Here is a 19569-nt window from a genome sequence, read left to right as displayed (position 1 = left end):
TCAATCACCTTTAGTGAAAAAAAATAACCATAAATTTGCAATTCACATTGTTTTATTACAGTAACTTCTTTTTCATATATAAGATCTTCATTCTCTGAAATATGGTTTATCAAATTCATGTGTTTACTTGTAAAAAATGAATTTCTAGCTTTTAGTTTAGCACTGAAAACTAATTTTCAGCTACAAACCTCTCTTTTATTTCAGTTTAACTTAATTGTTTTTGAAATTCAGATACAGTTAGGCAAAATAATTGTTTATCTTTCCATGTTTCAAATTGAAGAAAATATATTTGAGAAATCAATGTAATTGCACTTAAATGGCACTGCTCCTTTTTATTAATTGATGTTTGTCTTACTTTTTCAACAAACCATCTAGATAGAATCTTTACACTTATTTGAAATCATCAATAACCTTTCAAGGCAATTTAATTATACCCTTTAAAAAGGGTTTGCTTTAATATTAAGATGTACCATCAAGATTAAAAGATTAATTTTTTTAATTTTCTTCCCCATTTGTATCAATTTAACAAAAAATGGATTATTTTGTTTTTGTATGCATCACATTTAATTTAGGTACATGTACAGTCTTGCTGGTGTTTCAAAAAAAGCTTCTAAAAATTGAATTAATTAAAAAAATATGGATTTTTTTTTCAAATTTGAAGCAGGACATTGTAGGATAGAAGTTTCTAGATATTTTTAAAAACTTTTAATTATACTTTAAGATTGACAGCAGCATTTACTTGGAATTTTTAAAAATTTTTGCATTATATGGTAATTCAATGGTAATTCAGTCAGATTGTATAGCTTGTACAACATATTTATGGAAAAATTGCTCACATTTTACAATAATGTCTTTGTATTGATTTTTGTCAAAGATGATTCTATCAACTGCAATTCCTTTTTTGGTGTAAAATACAAAATCACACCATTGCTTTTTACAAATCCCCATCTTACCTTGTATTTGGGTATGCCATGAAGATGATTCCTTCAGCCTTAGACAATTGTTCTCATCTTTGTACACATGATAATGACTCTCTAATTAGCAGGCATCTAGAGGCTTTATATTCTGATGCATAAAACTGAATTTAATTTCCAATACCCCCTTTCCACAACAGCTGCATGACACTACTCTATCAGGGGAGGCTCCCATGACCGGAAATTATGTACAAACATATAGACCACAATTGTTAATTTGGACATTTTTGTGCTTTGTCCTATACATTTCAATGTAAAGTTGTCTAGCCACAGGTGCATTCCTTTTACCAAAGTTAATTGAAGGACATGATAACATTTATTCCTGCCCTAATACTTTCCTTAAAATGTAATTGGTTGGTTTATCATTGAATCTAAAATGACAGACAGAATAAAAACAAAGAAGCTGTTATCTACCCTTCCTATGCTCAAACCATGTATTATTATCCGATTGCCCCCTTGTTATTTCCTCAATTTTAGAAATGATTTCACCTGAATAGACAGTTTGCAAATAACTTCCCAAAGATTTCCCTTCAGACAATGAGCAAGATGATACAGCATCAGAAAGGGAAGGGATTTCAGCTTCTGCTTCATCCTCAGATGCATCACTTGGAGGGTCAAGGACTTGTAATACAAGGAAGTCTGTGCCTGAAAACAATTTATACAGGTCTTTTTCAATAACACGGTGTTCAATAGTACTGGCTGGTTTGTAATTTTTTGTCATGGATGGGGTTTTTTTTTTCTGTTTAGTGGAAGGGCCTCGCCTGATTTCTATTTCATCAATTCCCATCGGCTCTGATTTCTTCTTTGGTTTATACCAAATGCATTCAACATCAGTACATGCTTGTGTGAACCTGTCTCTATGCCTTTCAATGAAACTCTCGATGGAAAATAGCAAAGCAATACAATGCTTGCATGCCCCATTACCTCTGAAATTTAAAGTGTAACTTGCAAACTGTTTGAATTCCACCAGACAAGACAAGTGTAATTAGATAAACTTCAATGCAAATAGGGAAATAGAGCTACTTAAAATAAAATTATATGAAAACATAATGACTATACTTCAGAAAAGTATTAACGGTGAGATAAAGGTATTACTTTTGGCACTGATTGAATAATGAATTATTCATTAAATGTATAATTTTATATCATTTGTGTATGCACAATTTCTCAGCATCCAGGAGTTGGTAAGAGCAAAGACTAGTTATCTCAGAGTTGGAATAAAGTTTTGATTATGAATACTGTTACCATAAAACAAAAACTGCATGTACATTTGTACCATGTATGAAATGTCCTAGTTATGCTATGAATTCTAAGGAGTACATGTGATTTTCATTTTAACAAAATTATAATCCATTTCTATAATTGCCAGTTGAACGCTACAGCTAGGTGTTCTTCGGTATTGTGACATTTCTTTTCTGTGCCTTTGAACGGCATGTTCAGTACTTTAATATCTTAATTCTTATAAATTAGCTAGGCAGTAACTTCAGTTCTCATATTAAGCAAAATTCTTACATTGAAAATGGCTAAAAGAATAGGATGAATTAACATGTAAATAACAGTTAATACATATTTACTTTTTTGTTTACTCAACTTAAAATTTTTTTTACCACATTCTGCTACATCTGGTTCTTAATCTTCCAACATATTGTTCACTCAGCATCATGTCTGGCATTAGAAAATACAGAAATCATTCAAATTGTTGAAATAATGAAGCTAGTGAAAGAAACACAGAAATGACTTTTTAAACAATCAAGTGCAAGTCAGTGTTTTTTTCAATTGCCACAGAAACTACCGATTCAGATTGCCATTTTTTTCCAGGTTGATTTAAATTTCAATTTTCTTGGCAAGAAATTGGTAAAATAACTTTTAAAAAAAGCTGTTAAGAGACTCTTTCACTTCAAAACTTTGTAGGATGAATCAGCTACAGAATTACCTACATGTGTAACATTAACTAATCAGAAATACACATGTACATTTAGAAGCAGCCAATCCATTCAATGGTTAATATGCAGTAACCATTTTATATGCTTTGAATTACTAGAGTAAAAGGAAAAAGAGCGAGATAATCTATGAGATCACTGATAAAACATTCAACCTTTCAATATATTCAAAAAGAAGGGAAAAACAACAGTATTCCTGGTAGCCTGTATGCAATCTAATTCATGAAAACAACTGGACAAAAGACATGCTAGTTGAAAATATATTGAACCTTGGACAACGTGAACAACAATAATAAATCTAAACAAACTAGAAAGAAGAATCAATGCAACAAGGAGACACTTACGCAACACAAGAACAACCGCCAGAAACAATTTCACCCGAAGGTCTAACCAAAATCCATACATCATATGGTAATTCTTTCTGTATAGTTTCTGGAATGCATGTATCACCAACATAAAAGCAGTTTCCATCAAATTGAGAACTAATCTTCACAGAATCAATATGGTTGGCCTGTAATAGTCGAAGGTCTAACCAAAATCCATACATCATATGGTAATTCTTTCTGTCTAGTTTCTGGAATGCATGTATCACCAACATAAAAGCAGTTTCCATCAAATTGAGAACTAATCTTCACAGAATCAATATGGTTGGCCTGTAATAGTTGATACCCATTGTCCCTTTTATAACTCTTAAGTTTATTACTGGACAAACCACAATAATACAGCATGTATACCAATATGTCACCAATTTCAATGTTAGGAATAAATCTCAGATCAGCGGACCACACAACATTAGAAATCTCAGGAGCTATGACCTCCTTTCCCCCCTTGTCAAACTTGAAACGGTGATGTCAGGTTCCACGTCATTCTCCTCGTTCAATATAGGCAATTGAAGTTCCAATGCTAGATCACAGTGTTTAACCAGATGATCTTTTCTGTAAAAGTAACAGGTTACGCCTCTCTTTTGCAGAAAACCTTTCAAATCGTTTACATTTTGAAATTTGAAGGACATTTCCGTTTTACCGGAAATGAACATGCACCGGTGTCACATGACTAAGATACAAACTAAGTGCCGAAAATATACGGAATGGATTAACTCGAAAGTGTTCTATTGTTTTACATTTGTTATTTCCGGGACTTTTATATCTGACTATGCGGTATGGGCTTTGTTAATTGTTGATGACCGAAGGGTGACCTATAGTTGTTATTTTCTGTGTCATTTTGGTCTCTGGTGGAGAGTTGTCTCATTGGCAATTATACCACATCTTCTTTTTTGTATATCAGTACACAGAATCTATACTTCAAGACCATCATGTATTATTTGTGAAGTTCATACGAATTTATTTATCAACAAGGTCTTGGTACCTTCGATGAACTTTTTTAGAAATAGGACGAGACGTTCTTTTACATACCCCTCAAAGGGGAAATCTCATCACAGAAAAAATTTCATCAAATATAAAAACATGTTTTCGGCGTAAAAGACACAAACCGCGCGGTCGAACGTGCAGTAACTGAAATCAGCATTTGGCTCTTAATTTGGAGGTTGCAAGGAAACAAATGCTGACTTGGCACTTTTATTTTGATGTCTTTATATCTTTGTAAATGGTATTTAAGAATCAACGTCATAATATGTACAATCAAGGTACCAGGATCATATAATTGTTACAACGTTTTATACTTATATCAATATTTTAAGATTGCTTTAACAAAAATTCAGAAGCCAGTTTGTCTACACATGATGCGCATTTCCACAATTAATTTCACCATGTCAGGTTTTTAGTTAGAAATTGAAACGATCGATTATATACGAAATAAATAAAACTACTCATGCGCATTGTTTACGTTGAGATAATCCCTTATCGAAAGATTTCCTATCGTCCTGTCGGTATATGTATAAGATGTCGTTATCTTTTTTTCGAAAATGTCTATTAAGTTAAAATCTTTAAAAAATAGACATCTGTTACATACGTTCTTCAAAGCTACTAATTTATGTAATGAAATATTGTAGCAAAACTTGCGCTTTCTATTGCAAACGTTGTATATTTTCGTTAGTAATGTAACATTTTATGCAAAAATTAGATTGGAAATAGCTTTAAATCAATAGAAAATATTTGCTTTCTTTATCAGTATTCAAATATTGATTGACGTGTTAGCAATCTTATAAAATCACTTTATATATCTAGCTATTGATCACTTATAACAAGTAATTTCTTTGATAGTCTAAACAGATTGTTATGTTGTTACAAATTTGTGCTAATGTCGCCATCATTATGCAAGTACATAAAAACCACTCAATGTGTGAAGTTGAAATGATAGATTAACTAAGGAATATCCGGTACTATGATGTTCATATTACCTTTTCAAAAAAAACTCATGTGAATTTTCAAACAGGTTTACATATAAAAGTATGGTTTGATAAAAATATACAATTTCGCATTTAAAAATAAACGGAATCTGATGAAACTTTGTAATATTTGCGTTAATGGTATAAGTATCAATAATTGATTGATGTCTTTTGCAAAAAAAATAAAGACACTTTTAAATGTTTATATTATTCTTAAATTCAAAAAATCTGTAAGCAACGGTAGACTTATTATATGGTTAGTTAACATTTAGTTAGGACAATTACTGTAATGTCTGATATATCAACAACTGGTCATCGTATGCAGACAATGTATTTTGTTAAGGACAAAATTACTTAACGAATTAATACAAAATTCCATCCTTTGCCATGTATTTTTATTTCAAGTTGTTATTTCGTGGCATAATGAGAGACTATCAATGTCCTTTTGTAACTTTCATATACGAATTTCCCATATTAACGTAAAATTGTACATTCACATTGCAAAAACAAAGGGGAACTTTTTTTATTACAATTGAACACTTCCGTCTCATTAATTGATAGTCCGTTGGCTATTTGTAATGGAATGTATTTTTTTACTTGGTAAGAAGTAAAATAACGAAAATACCGAACTCCGAGAGAAATTCAAAACGACTTATCAAATAGCAATATCAAAAGCTCAAACACATCAAACGAATGGATAACAACTGTCATATTCCTGTTTTGGTACAGGCATTGTAGGTAGAAAATGGTGGATTGAACCTGGTTGTTCTGCTAACTAAACTTCTCACTTGTGTGATAGTCGCATAAAATTCCATTATATATAAACAACAATGTGTAAACAAAACAAACAGACATAATAGTTAAAAATGTCAAAATAATAGTGTATAGCAGTCAACATTGTGTTATAATCTTAATCACTATAAAATCATTCAAAAATGTCAAAATAGGACAACGAAAAGGCATACAGACAAAGGCACATAAACATTAGCAAAAACGAAACACAAGAATACTAAAATTTACCATAACCCATAACACAATGACGGGATGTATAAGAACCCATGTCAAATGGATATTATCAAAAATAAGCTGAACAGTAAAAGGAATAATTTACAAACTAAAGACAAATAAAAGAACACTATAACATGAAACTAAGATGATAAACAAAGTAGGTGCGAAGAATCTATACTTCAAGGCCATCCTGTATTACTTGTGAAGTTGATACGAATTATTTATCAACAAGGTCTTGGTATCTTCCGATATTATTTTTTTTAAAGAAACGTTCTTTAACATAACCCTGGTTCATCAACTTTCTGCTCAGACACTGGTGACGTTTGCACAGTTTGAGTGACAGCTGCAAGTTCCTAAATCCCGAATGAGTTGGAAAATGTGTATCCCATATACAGGTGAAGTTGGTATATTGCTACTAAGGTAGGGAAAAATTGATAATTTCGAAATTAAAATCGTCTCGATTGTCATTGATTCTGGTACTTGGATGACTGCTAAGTCCAATTCGAGGTATAAGTCTAAAAATAAGGCAGAAGACGCCTTGCCTGTTGTTTCTTTAATTAGCAGTTCTGGAGAATACTTTTTTGAACTGAGTTTTACTGTGCGCATTGTTGTGCGTTTCTTTTCTACATTGGCTAGTAGTCCTTTGCTAATTTATATATCATTGTCATTTTGCTTAGTTTCGTTTGTTACCTATTCTGTCATCGGACTCGGACTTCTTTTAAACTTAGTTTTACTGTGCGTATTGCTATGTGTTTCTTTTTTCTACATTGGCTAGAGGTATAGGGGGAGGGTTAAGATCTCAAAAAACATGTTTAACCCCTCCGCTTTGTTTCGCCTGTCCCAAGTCAGAAGCCTCTGGCCTTTGGGAGTCTTGTATGATTTTAAATTTTAGTTTCTTGTGTATATTTCGGAGTTTGTATGACGTCCAGTAACACTGAACTAGTTTACATTTTGTTTAGGGGCCAGCTGAAGTACGCCTCCGGGTGCGGAAGTTTCTCGTTGTATTGAAGACCCATTGGTGGCCTTCGGTTGTTGTTTGCTCTTTGGTTGGGTTGTTGTCTCTTTGACACATTCCCCATTTCTATTCTCAATTTATTTGCTAATGAACTTCTTCAATGATGGCATAATGGCATGCATCAAATCTAAATATTTGTTGTTATTGAGATAGTGTTTTGTCGATGGCGATTAGTGACAGTTTCTATTTTCTTCATTCACAACTTATAAGGCCGGTGACCAAAGTCGGAATTATAAAAGTTTTATCGTCAAAATAGTACACGGCTATATCATATATCATTCAATTTGAAAATATGTGTACTTTGAAATTAATTTGGTCGTCAAAAGAAAATATGGTGCAGTTTTTCAGAAATCAAGATCAAAGGTCACATGTCGTTTTCAAGGAAAAACAAAATTGAATATCCAATTCAAAATTAAATACCCTTTTTGCAGTAGAATGATTGAAAACTTGAATCTATTTTCTTCCTTATTCTATTTTTCATCAAAAAAGTGGAAACCCATCATTAAATGAGTTTTCCGAGAAAACGTATGCTCCTTTACAAAAAGGGGCTGGTTTATAGTTTAAAAAGATGTATTTTTTCAAATTATAAGAACAGCGGCCGTCAAAACTATACAAAATCTAAAGAAAAATTTGAACAAACATGTATTTGCTAATATAACTATCTTTTATACCCCCAATGAAAGTGGAAACTTGTGTTTTGGGCATAAACGTTGAACTCGGTACATGTAAAACTGGCATAAAAATTATTTCAGGGCAGACTTATAATTGAGTTTAAACAATGTCATGACGTTTTGTATGGGATAAAATGTATTAATAGGAATATAATTCATTACAAAATAGACTAACAACTTTAAAAAGATTTTTTTAATGATAGAACCGCCTTTTTTGTGTTTAAAAATTGTGAAAGTTTCGGTTATTCAATCCCAAACAAGATAAGAAATTTTCTTCTATGCATGATAGTTTAACATCGCACTAAACATACGTAACTTTAATAAGTAATTCAGATTTCAAATGACTTTTGTATTGTGGGAATGTTATTACAAGGTTCTAACCCTTGGATGGAATACATATGGTCGTACATGGAAGGTTTAGCAACTCTCGAATACCAATATTGGTCCAAATTGGTTAAAGAACACGACAAAATTCTTAAACCACAAATCCTATAGTATTGCAAATATAAATGTTAAGCTCCGGACATTTAACCTGTTGTGCATTGGAATAGAGTGGTGGTCAAATGTTTGTGTACCACATGTAGCGTGCTTTTATCCAGTATCTAAATATCTCTCAACAAAAGTCAAGAAAAAAACCATCTCTGATCGACAGTATACACTTGCCATGATTACATGACTGTAGTCTGTGGAATGTTTCCGATTGTAGTGATCGTTCTGCCCTACGGTCTGGTCTGTATAACTGATTTGATATCTGAACTAGGGTTAGCATTGATATCGCACTGCTGATGGCAAACAACTTGTTTTTGTAAATTTGTCTTTGTACACCTTCCGGGGGCACACGAGATAACCTCCGGTTTTCAGTAAGGTTGGAATAGATCTTTAGTTTTCTATGTAGTGTTTTGTAAAATTTAATTTGTCTTTATGTCGTTCTTCGACGTCGTTCCTCGACTTTTTCCACGACGTTGTGATATTGTCGTCGACTTATAAGTTTGAATATCCCTTTGATATCTGCAGCCTGTTTGAAGCAGTTTTCTGTTAGAAGCCCACCGCTGTTCATAAAGTCTGTACTGGGTCAACATGCACGAGGATATGGCATCAATTGAGATATGTAAACACCATATGATGGCGAAGAGGATATAGTACTCTTGAGACATGGAGAAATTGACAGTTCGAAAGTTAAAATCGTCATCCAAAGTTTGTCATAGATTTTTGTTTGAAGTCGTCAATCTGTGTCAATATCAAAGAAAAGGTCAAGATATGAAGCAGACATTTTAGTTTCTGTAGTCTCCTTTATAACATGCTCACTGGGATATATGAAATGTAAGTACTGACTGACTGACATGTGGATTACAGAGAGACAGGAAGCCTTCAATATATCTGAATTTGAAATCAAAGAACTAAGCAAAATGGCTTTCTTTAGGTCTTTGATAAAGTTCTGCATTTCCAATTGCAGTGTGGACTACAAACACCGTTATGTTATGTTGACTTATGCATCATTCGTGTCCGCTTTAATAATAAAAAATTTCCAAAACAATAGAATGAGCTTTTAAAAGTCACATTCATACGCGCATTTTCCTGTAAATTTCATCATGATCCATCATTACACAGGTATCAACTGTGTCAAAATAAGGCGGTTGACTGTTAGGGTAATTAAAAAAATTATCCCACTTCTGTTTTTAAGAAAATAACAACGGACTTCCCAGTTTTATCATCTTTTTGGGATTTTATCGGATCTCCATTTCTTAAATCAACAACTGTAAAATTATTTTTCCTCTAATATGAATAAAACTATAACAACAAAACCTCAAAAAAGAATTACGAACATCCAAATAAATCAACAAAAACAAGTAATATCAAGTCCTAAATATTTGAGGAAAACTATGTATGCAGCCCAATCAGGGACGGACACAACTTTCCGTATTTTTTAAAGTTAATGATTGCATAGTAGAGATTTTTGAAAGTTTAAAAAATATCGTTTTGAATAATCTTACCTCATAAAAACATGTATATATAAATAGAAAAATTGCAGTTTTATTATTTTTTAGTAATTACGATATAATTCATTCATCAGCGGCTTATTCTATGATGTTGGAATCCGGTGAAACACAAAATGTCCCTGTTTACATTTATTTGTACCTTCATAATTTGTCATCAAAAGGCATTTAAGATTATATTTTTCGCCTAATGAATAAAGCATTATGTGTGACGTTAGAATAAAACAAATAAATAAATATATTTTAGTGCAACTTTTGAATAAAAAACCAAACTGCGTGCCACTAATGATCTGCATTTGAAGTCAAATTTGCTAGCTTAACGCTAAAATAAAAAAAAAACTGCACCATACGACTTTTTGACGACCAATCCTAAATTCAAGTAAAATCATTTTCCTAGGACTGTGCAAATTTTTAGCCGTGTATTATGAAATGAAATTAAACTCTTTTAATATTCGATTTTTTCCTATTTTGTCACCGCACTATATTATAGTAGTGATGATTATGTGATAAACATGTTTCTTTGTGTGCCGTCTTATTGACGTCTATACTCCTCATTTACATCAAACACGTATTATTATATCCACCAGAACTTTAAAAAAGAGAAACAAAAGACACGGCTTCATCTGTCTCATTTTATGACTTGCACCTCGAATTTGACATAAGCAGTCATCTCAGTGCCAGAATCTATGACAAATGAGATATTATTAATTTTGAAATTATAAATTTCTCCCACCTTAGCAGCAATATGACAACTTCACCTGCATATGGGATATACATTTCACAACTCATTCGATATTTACTAGATTGCAGCTGCCATTCACATCTTACAAAACGTCACCAATGTCTCAGCAAAAAGTTGATGATATAGATGGATAGATTAATATCTTGTTATTGTGATTTGTGCAAAACAAACCAAATAAAATTTGTTTTGGTTTTAGAAGAAATTACATTGTTCATTTATATATCAAGATTAAATCGATATGAATATTGAACCTTTGGTAATGCATTTATTTAGAACATATTTAAAAGTCTGTATATTCATATTTCAAGTGGATTTGAAATAAAAACATGTATATGTATATTTGTATAAATACAATAACATATAGTGTAACAGAAAGATATTTTGCATAATATGTATCTTAGATAGGTCATGAAAATAGACTCTTGAGTCAGCTTTCCTATACTATTTAAATCATCAAGTGCTGATATCGGCACTAACAACTTTGTAGGTTAAAGTCTCTTTTCTAAGCATTTACGTTACGTGATACCTACAACATAATTATATAAGATAAACATGTACATTTTGTACTAACTATTAAAATTGAAGATTTCCTTCTTGCATTTCAATTGTCACTGAACGTTTGTCATTACATCGACGTTTTAAGTTTTTAAGAAAAAAGTATCATTGTGATTATTAACAAAAATACCGAATTCCTAGTTTATCTTAAAAATCCATAAAACCTGACAAATCAAAATAAACCGCACGATTGTATCAAACAACGGAAGAATGTCGTATTCTAGTCTTGGTACATGCATTTTCCAAGTTGAGTTGAGTTTAACCTAGTTTTATAGCTACTAAAACCTGACATTTGTATGACAGTTTGGTAATGCTATCAAAACCTCATGCGTCCGAATCGCACCCCCCCCCCCCCCCCCCTCCCCTTGACTCATCCGTACCTTTAAGACTATTGATTCATAGAAAGACATTTTACCAAAACACCAATTAGACTACATCCATTAAAGCATTACATCGAGACATGTTCATATTGAAATAGTATTCAATCTGCAATTATAAGCAAACTAAAGCGTACCTTTGTAAACATCGCATCATAAAATACCGTTTAAAGTAAATAACTTGTTCAAAAGTCAGCGTATTACAAAATAATTGTAACATGCATTGTGGTGATTCGGTCTGAAGGTTAGTTGGAATAAAACACTTTTTCCTGGTTGATATTAATTGACATATATCTAATCAAAAACTCATGTGAAATCTAACGCAATATATCACTAAATAATAAATAACATCCGATATGAGATATGAGTCAGTTGGCAACTTCTAATATATAGATATTAACATCATGTTTTTATTAATTACTTTAATTTTAACAACGGAAAAACTTAATTTTTTAAAAACCTCAAATATATGTATAAAAAAAGGAAACCGGAAAGATTTTTGTTCAAACAATAAGTACCATTTAACATGCGTTATTGTTATATAAACGACTAAATATAGAGGATATGGTACTGTTATGTCATATGCAATTAGTATTGATTTTCATGTAACAAATACTTTTCAGAAATTAGTTTTTCATCTACAGTTTGTTTGACACTGAATCGAACCCTTTGTGAATAAAATATGATCGGGTATGTTCCTTTTTTTTATTTGCTTACATTTCATAGTATTTTTTTATTTGTTAATTCTGTTTTTGTTAAAACTGTTTCACTTAATTGTATGTTTCAACATTATAACTTCTTTCTGGTGACAATTAACTGTCTTTTCATGACAATTCATTTGTGTTGGAAAATGTAATACAATCTTTCATTCTATTTTTCGTTTGATATAAATTCTCGTTTTGACTTAGATTTAATGCGCTTAATATTATATGACTCATTAACATAATTAATATTTTATTACATAATCTTCTAAGAATGTCTCGTACTGTATTCAACAATTCAATCCTTGATTACAGCAGTAAATAATGTTTCCATTACTTTCTTTTCCAATTATGATAATGTAGTTCACATCTGGTTTAAAATATCATCAGACCTAGGTTTTGAATATCATCAGGGAGGTTTGGCATGCTATTAAACAGACTCAACCCACCATTTGTTCTTAAAATGTCATGTACCAAGTCAGGAATTAGGCATTGTTATCAAATAGTTCGTTTTTATGTGTCTTGGTGTTTGTTTTTGTTGCACTTCAGTGATCCTGTTGTTCCATTGTTTTCCTCTGAAAGTTGAAGGGTTTCCCTTGGTTTCAGTTTGTAACACGGATTTTTTTTTCTCAATCGATTTATGACTTATAAACACCGGTATACTACTGTTGCCTTTACCTAGAAGAGACGAAACAATGTATCATTAAGTCGCCCTTGTTGTACTTATAACTCCTATTCAAATCACGCAGTCGATGTTTGCGTCTGTAACTGTTGTCAATAATGTAATTGAGAAGCTGCTTATATAACATGCACTTCTAAAATTGTCGGTTTATAATTTTTGAAATTATAAAAAAAAACATAGGTTTCAACTCCCTCAGTCAAAGTTGACAAGGCCTCAGATGGATTTGGCTATTGTTGGGTACTTTACCGTCATATAGCTCTGCAACTCTTTTGGTTCTTATAGATCCTTAGCTATCACATACTCGGCTTTGATCGTTCCCGATGAAGGTAGACCCAGAAAAGCGCTTCAGACATATTTAATTCATAACGTATAGTTTTCATTTAATACAATTCAACATTTTCATTCAAACTGATTATTGAAACCATGATCCCATGCATTTACTCGTTTGATTTGACCGTTGGTTTAATACTCTTTAAATAAAATGAACATAAGCATACCAGTTATTTCAAACTATTAACGGTATTCATAAAACAATTGAAAATAAGTTAAGGCTACAATGTAACAAAGTACAGAATTAATGGTCTTATAGGTTTCTAATGGTATCTTGGAATAATGTCACTAACTTATTACAGTGCACTGAAATTGGCACATTGAAAAAAAAAACAGCGGGTCAATGTCCAATCTTTTTCAAACTCTACTTGCAGTAACGGCAGCCCTTCATTCATCGGATAACGTAATGAATGATGTATGGGTGGACTGCGTTCATTCGGAAATCAAAATTAAATGGTTGAATTTTAATTTGGATTTAAATGTTTAACATGTTTCACGCGCGATCATTAGGCAACAGATGAGGAGAATGACTAGGTCATAGCAAAACGTTAATATTACCATTCTGAAACATATGGTCTTGCATTGTCAGGTTAGAAAATAACAAAAAACAATAATGCCTGGTCATGAAAGGACTCACAACATGTCACCACAATATATTAAAATAAAGACTGTCTGACTATTATGCCTGGTCATGAAAGGACTCACAACAGGTCTAAAAATGTCACCACAATATATCAAAATAAAGACTGTCTGACTATTATTAAATTTGGTTCACTTTTACCAATTGTGACCTGGGTGGAGAGTTGACCCATTGGCACTCATACCACATCTTCTTATATCAAATTATACAGGATCATCATGTCTGCTGATAAAAATTGTTGACGGATTCTATAGTTCCAGCTGTTACATTTACGTTCGTTCAAGCTACAAACTTGTTTACGTTAGCTGGTATCCATCCTGAGTCACCGAATATTGCCGTGATTGGTGTTAATCGATAAACGCCCATAAAAAGCGAATCGGTTTAAATTCTGAACCGCGTTTATAGAGGAAAAGTGTTTATCTCCCTATACTGCAGCTCCATAGCTGATAGTGCTCCAAACTGTTGAATCGTATATAGTTTGGAAAATGTGCAAAACGGAAAACCTCCAAACGCTTTTTTTTTAGATTAAAGTCCTAAAGCTCTGTTTACGGCAGCTGCAACATGTTTACCCATGATCTGGTAGTCCAAATGTTCTGTTAATGCGAGTCCAAGATATGTACACTTATCGACTGTTTGCAAGTTATATTTCCACATTTAAAATTCGATGAATATCTTGGTGAAAAATTCGGACGAAAATGTACGACATTTGACTTGTTTACATTCACTGTCTTTTATTGTTTACGCACCATCCACTTATGAAATATACGTGCATTGAATCGTCTTACATGGAAATGATTACGATAAGCTAGTGCTAATAATCGAATTCCAATTTAAATTCTTATACATTCAATAATATGTGTCCTGATAAAAAGATAGCACAGCTAGACGTCAAATATACGAACAGTTCTCTCTATGGGTATATTTTTTCGTGCTTCCAGATCTATGTATGTCCTGCACCGATCCTATATCCTTATAACGACTTAGCCATCACCAAACAGTTCATACTAAAATGAACAGCATTATCAGAATCGGTCGAACCAGCTTCGACCATTCCGATATACCCCTTTGATGTTAAATTGCGAAAGTGATCTACGACGGTGCATAAGGAATTGGTGTAAATTTCCTTTCAAGTCATCACACTTTTGCCTTACAAAATACTTTGTTTACATATTATTTGTAAGGAAACAGAAAATTCACGCAACACGCATGTTACCATTGCATCGTTTTATAGGCGCAAAATCAAACGGATTTGACACAATTCTTTAATTGAGAGCATAATCATTTGAATATAATCAGTAAATATTTCATCGTAGATAATAAAGAAATAAATCATTTGAAAAAAAGAATATTGCTTATAATAACTAGATATATTTCCTAAATGAACAGACGTTTACAGCCGAGTCATATACTTATAATAATTGCTTTTATATTACTATTTGAAGAATGATTATGGCCATTTCATTTTTTCTGCGTGTTAGACTGTGGTTTAATTTCTTATTTACTACAAATTTAGTCAATTGCATGTTGTATATATAGCTATATATTCTGTGTTATTTCACAACAGTAGCTCAACGCTTAAGTTTGTTAGGTGTCTTTCTTATTTACTACATGTGTGTTCAATCACATGATGCATGTATTCTTCAATAACAGAAAAGAAAGAGAATGACACAATCTCAGTAAATGCACATCAAAAACAAATCAACAAAAAGGAACATCTCTGTTATTGCTGTTCTTCGTCTCAACGTCACAGAGAGACCCTCAACACGGTGCAACAATACTCTCATCTCACTGAAAGTTTAAGACGTCCCTTGGCACCGTTTTAAGCCACAACTGAATTGAAGAACAAAGCAATGGATACATGCTAATAGAATAAATCTGGCAAAGAAATCAATCATATACTGTCATAATTTAGCCTGACAATCACACCGAAGCGTGCCAAAACATTACAAACATTTAGACAGCCACGGGACACATCGAGATAAATGCTAGATAACTTGGCAGGAAAAAACATAGATATAGGGCAAATAATTCGGGAAGACTATATAAGCTGTAATACAATCAACTCAGGCCCAGGAAAATACCAGAAAGAAGTACATATTCAAAACAAAATTGTAGTTCATATGCATAGGTGTAAATATTAGACTATGTAGAATCTATATATTGGTAGTATAGGTTTCAACTTAAATGTGCAGGACTGTTGATCCTTGTAGAACACTTTTGGACTGATAATTTCGAATAATACGAAAATGTATGAGGTACATGTACCCTGTTATGTGTATCGAAAATTCCTATAACGAGCACAGTCTGATGTGTCAATAACAGTATACTGACCAGGCCCCATACTTATTGCGTCTTGTCACAATTTAATTACATCAACTAGCCTTAAATTGGGAGAATGATGTACCAAATATGTACTTTATTCTAATTTTACAACAATATTTTGTATTTCAGGTTGGTAATCTTCAAACTGCAGCATATGTTTCCCAAGGTTATACTTGTATACATTTTATTACATGTCGGTTAGTCATCAGTACCGTGTTTGCAGCCTTACTGTGAATGTCGTAGCCAAAGAAAGGAAGCCATTTGTACAAATCTGACTATTATACCTAGACTTCCAGATTACGTTAAAAATGTTTACTTTAGAGGAAACAAATTCACAAATGTGTCAAAAAACTTTATGCTTAACGTAACAAAAAGTGAAATACGTCATATCTCATTAGTAGATAATTCGATCGAGCATTTTTCAAGGGATGCATTTTATGACCTGAAATGGATAAGAAACTTTGAGATATCAGCGGAACCACAAGTATATAATTTGGACGTACGCTCTGCCTTTTTTAAGTTCAAAAGGGACAGCCTTGACAAAGTCAGATTCGAAGACAACAATTGGAAAACACTACCGCCAGATTTATTTTTTGGCCAGACAAATTTAACCGAAGCGTCTTTTTCGGGAAATGCTTTTGTAGTATTTTCACCTTTACAAAAGTTATGATTGTTAAATATGTCTAGAAATAGTTTGTCCACGTTCAACCTTCAAGGACAATGTACACTTAAAATAGCAGATCTAAGCAAAAACTATATTGACGAATTTCAAAATTTCTGTTGTGGTACGTGCGATAAATTTTGTTGTCAATCACATGGATGTAAAAGCATATCTCCAAATCTACGGGTATTGGATCTAGGTTCTAGTTCCCTGTCTATCCTTGAATCGTCCTATTTTTATTGTTTACCTAGTTTGGAAATCCTGATATTAAATTCCAACCGTTTTGAATCCATTAATGATATCTTTGTTGTTTTGCCTAGTTTTCAGAAACTCTATATAGAAAAAAATCAACAAGTCACAACAACTGGATCCACTGCTTTTAATATTTCATCTCTAAGACTGTTGTCATAAGAAGATAATAATTTTCGTTTTGATACAAAGCTTGATATACATAATTTTGATCGAAATAGTATTTTTAAGTATTTTTTTAAATTTGGAAGTTCTAAACTTAGGGAATAACTATTTGGCCTCAGACAGTAATACGTCAGTTCTACTATTCAAACATTTATCAAATTTAACGACTTTAAACCTTAAGAATATGCGACTCAATAAACTTCCAACTGGCATATTTTCAAAAATGGTATCATCGGAAAGTCTTAACTTGCAAGGGAATATTATACGATACTGGTTTGATGGTACTTTTCATAATTTTATAAACTTAAAGTATTTAAATCTGCAAAAAACATTAAATTCAACTGATAAATAAAACATCAATAAAATCTGAAGTTTTACAACGACTGCTTCAGTTTGATCTTTCAAACAATCCTCGTTAATGTGTACTTGTGGTCTCATGTGGTTACGTAATTGGATTAAAAAAACCCAACGCTTTGTTTCTGTCTAACTATCCACAAGGGTACAAATGTGCGTTTCCAGAAAACCTACAGGATACTCTTCTAGAAGAATATAATCCAACGGAAGTAATATGTATTCCATGGAATCCACTTTTGACAATGGCATTAGTTTTATCCACTTCTGGATTTTTCATACTAGTTTCGATGTGTTCTGTCTACAAATGTCACACTAACATTCGGAACTATCTTTACTTATTCCATCTACATCGTTTGCAAAAGGATGGTTTTTTACAATTAGACAATAGTGAAGACTTTGCATTCCATGCTTTTGTTGTTTATTGCAATGCAGATAGAGAATGGGTCCATGCAACGTTTGTTAAACGAATTGAACATGAAGGTGTAAGGCTTTGCATTCATCGTCGTAATTTTGATGTCGGTGTTCCAATTTCAGAAAATGTTGACAAATACATGAAAGAGTCGTGGAAAGTCGTTATAATAATGAGTAATGATTTCGCCGAAAGCGAGTGGTGTCAATGGGAATGTGATTGTGTGCAGGAACGCAGACGTCACCATGGAAAAGATGCATGTGTTTTAATCATGCTTTGAACTATTGATGCTAATCACATGACCAGTTCTATCAAAACTTTGTTACAATCCATTTCATATTTAAGATTCAAAGAGAGAGTTGGAGAGGAAATATTCTGGCAGGCGATAACTGATGCGCTCCGGAAACCACTAAGTGTTCCTCCTATGGCAATATGACTGTTAATCTATACATATGAAGTTGATAAACATTGGATGTTTGATGTGTACGGATTGATAATTTAGTCTTAGATGCATGATTTTTTTTTATTAGTTGTTAGTGGCTTTGAACTAGCTGTCAGTAACTGCGAGTACTCTCAGATCTGTACTTAATGTCTTTTTGTTGTTTGGAGGTATAAGTACCCGGCCACGTCCACTTGTATTTGTAGTATTTGTATTTTTATCCATCTGATGAGTTAAGCCTCTTTCAACTGATTTTCATAGTTCGTTCTTATGTTGTACTGTTACACCACTGTCCCAGGTTAGCGGGAGGGTTGGGATCCCGCTAACATGTTTAACCCCGCCACATTCTGTATGTATGTGCCTGTCTCAAGTCAGGAGCCTGTAATTCAGTGGTTGTCGTTTGTTTATGTGTTACATATTTGTTTTTCTTTCATTTTTTGTACATAAATTAGGCCGTTAGTTTTCTCGTTTAAATTGTTTTACATTGTCATTTCGGGGCCTTTTATAGCTGACTGTGCGGTATGGGCTTTGCTCATTGTTGAAGGCCGTACGGTGACCTATAGTTGTTAATTTCTGTGTCATTTGGTCTCTTGTGGAGAGTTGTCTCATTGGCAATCATACCACTTCTTCTTTTTTATATTTGAGGAATTTAGATTTGAATATTTAAATACAATTTTTTTTTTGTATACCTAAATTATTATAGCTTACTGGTTTCAGTCATGATTACGACGGGACCTTTGATGTATTAACTTATTAATATGTCTTTTCCATATAATGGATTTTTTTGCGACTGACATACACGTGAGAGGTTTAGCTAGCTATAAAAACCAGGTTTAATCCACCATTTTCTATATAAGAAAATGCCTGTACCAGGTCAGGAATATGATAATTGTTATCCATTCGATGGGTTTGGGCTTTTGATTTTGGCATTTGATTACGGACTTTCCGTTTTGAATTTTCCCCGGAGTTCGGTATTTTTGTTATTTTACTTTTTAAG

General features: G+C 32.6%; 1 protein-coding gene and 1 long non-coding RNA gene across 2 annotated transcripts; one reads left to right on the top strand and one right to left on the bottom strand.

Annotated features, from left to right (window-relative positions):
• Positions 1-786: 786 nt before the first annotated feature.
• On the bottom strand, positions 787-1695 carry LOC127706583 (uncharacterized). Its single transcript, XM_052211239.1, has 2 exons — positions 1406-1695; positions 787-991 (listed from the first exon to the last, which is right to left on the bottom strand). The coding sequence occupies exons 1-2, from the start codon at positions 1693-1695 to the stop codon at positions 787-789; spliced, it is 495 nt and encodes a 164-aa protein (XP_052067199.1).
• Positions 1696-12175: 10480 nt separating this feature from the next.
• LOC127706483 (uncharacterized) lies at positions 12176-19035 on the top strand. The gene is made up of 2 exons (XR_007984479.1): positions 12176-12310; positions 16425-19035. It is a non-coding gene; the product is annotated as an uncharacterized LOC127706483 (long non-coding RNA).
• The last annotated feature ends 534 nt before the right edge of the window (positions 19036-19569 follow it).

Source organism: Mytilus californianus, unplaced genomic scaffold, assembly GCF_021869535.1.
Source record: "Mytilus californianus isolate M0D057914Y unplaced genomic scaffold, xbMytCali1.0.p SCAF_6, whole genome shotgun sequence".
Lineage (NCBI taxonomy): Eukaryota > Metazoa > Mollusca > Bivalvia > Mytilida > Mytilidae > Mytilus > Mytilus californianus.
Note: the sequence above shows the minus strand (reverse complement) of the source record. Positions and strands in the feature narration are given on the sequence as shown.

Coding starts and splice junctions, on each gene's coding strand:
- LOC127706583 (XM_052211239.1), bottom strand. CDS start 1,695: ATGACAAAAAATTACAAACCAGCCAGTACTATTGAACACCGTGTTATT. Junction 992..1,405: donor CAATCGGATAATAATACATG/GTTTGAGCATAG, acceptor CAATTGTCTAAG/GCTGAAGGAATCATCTTCAT.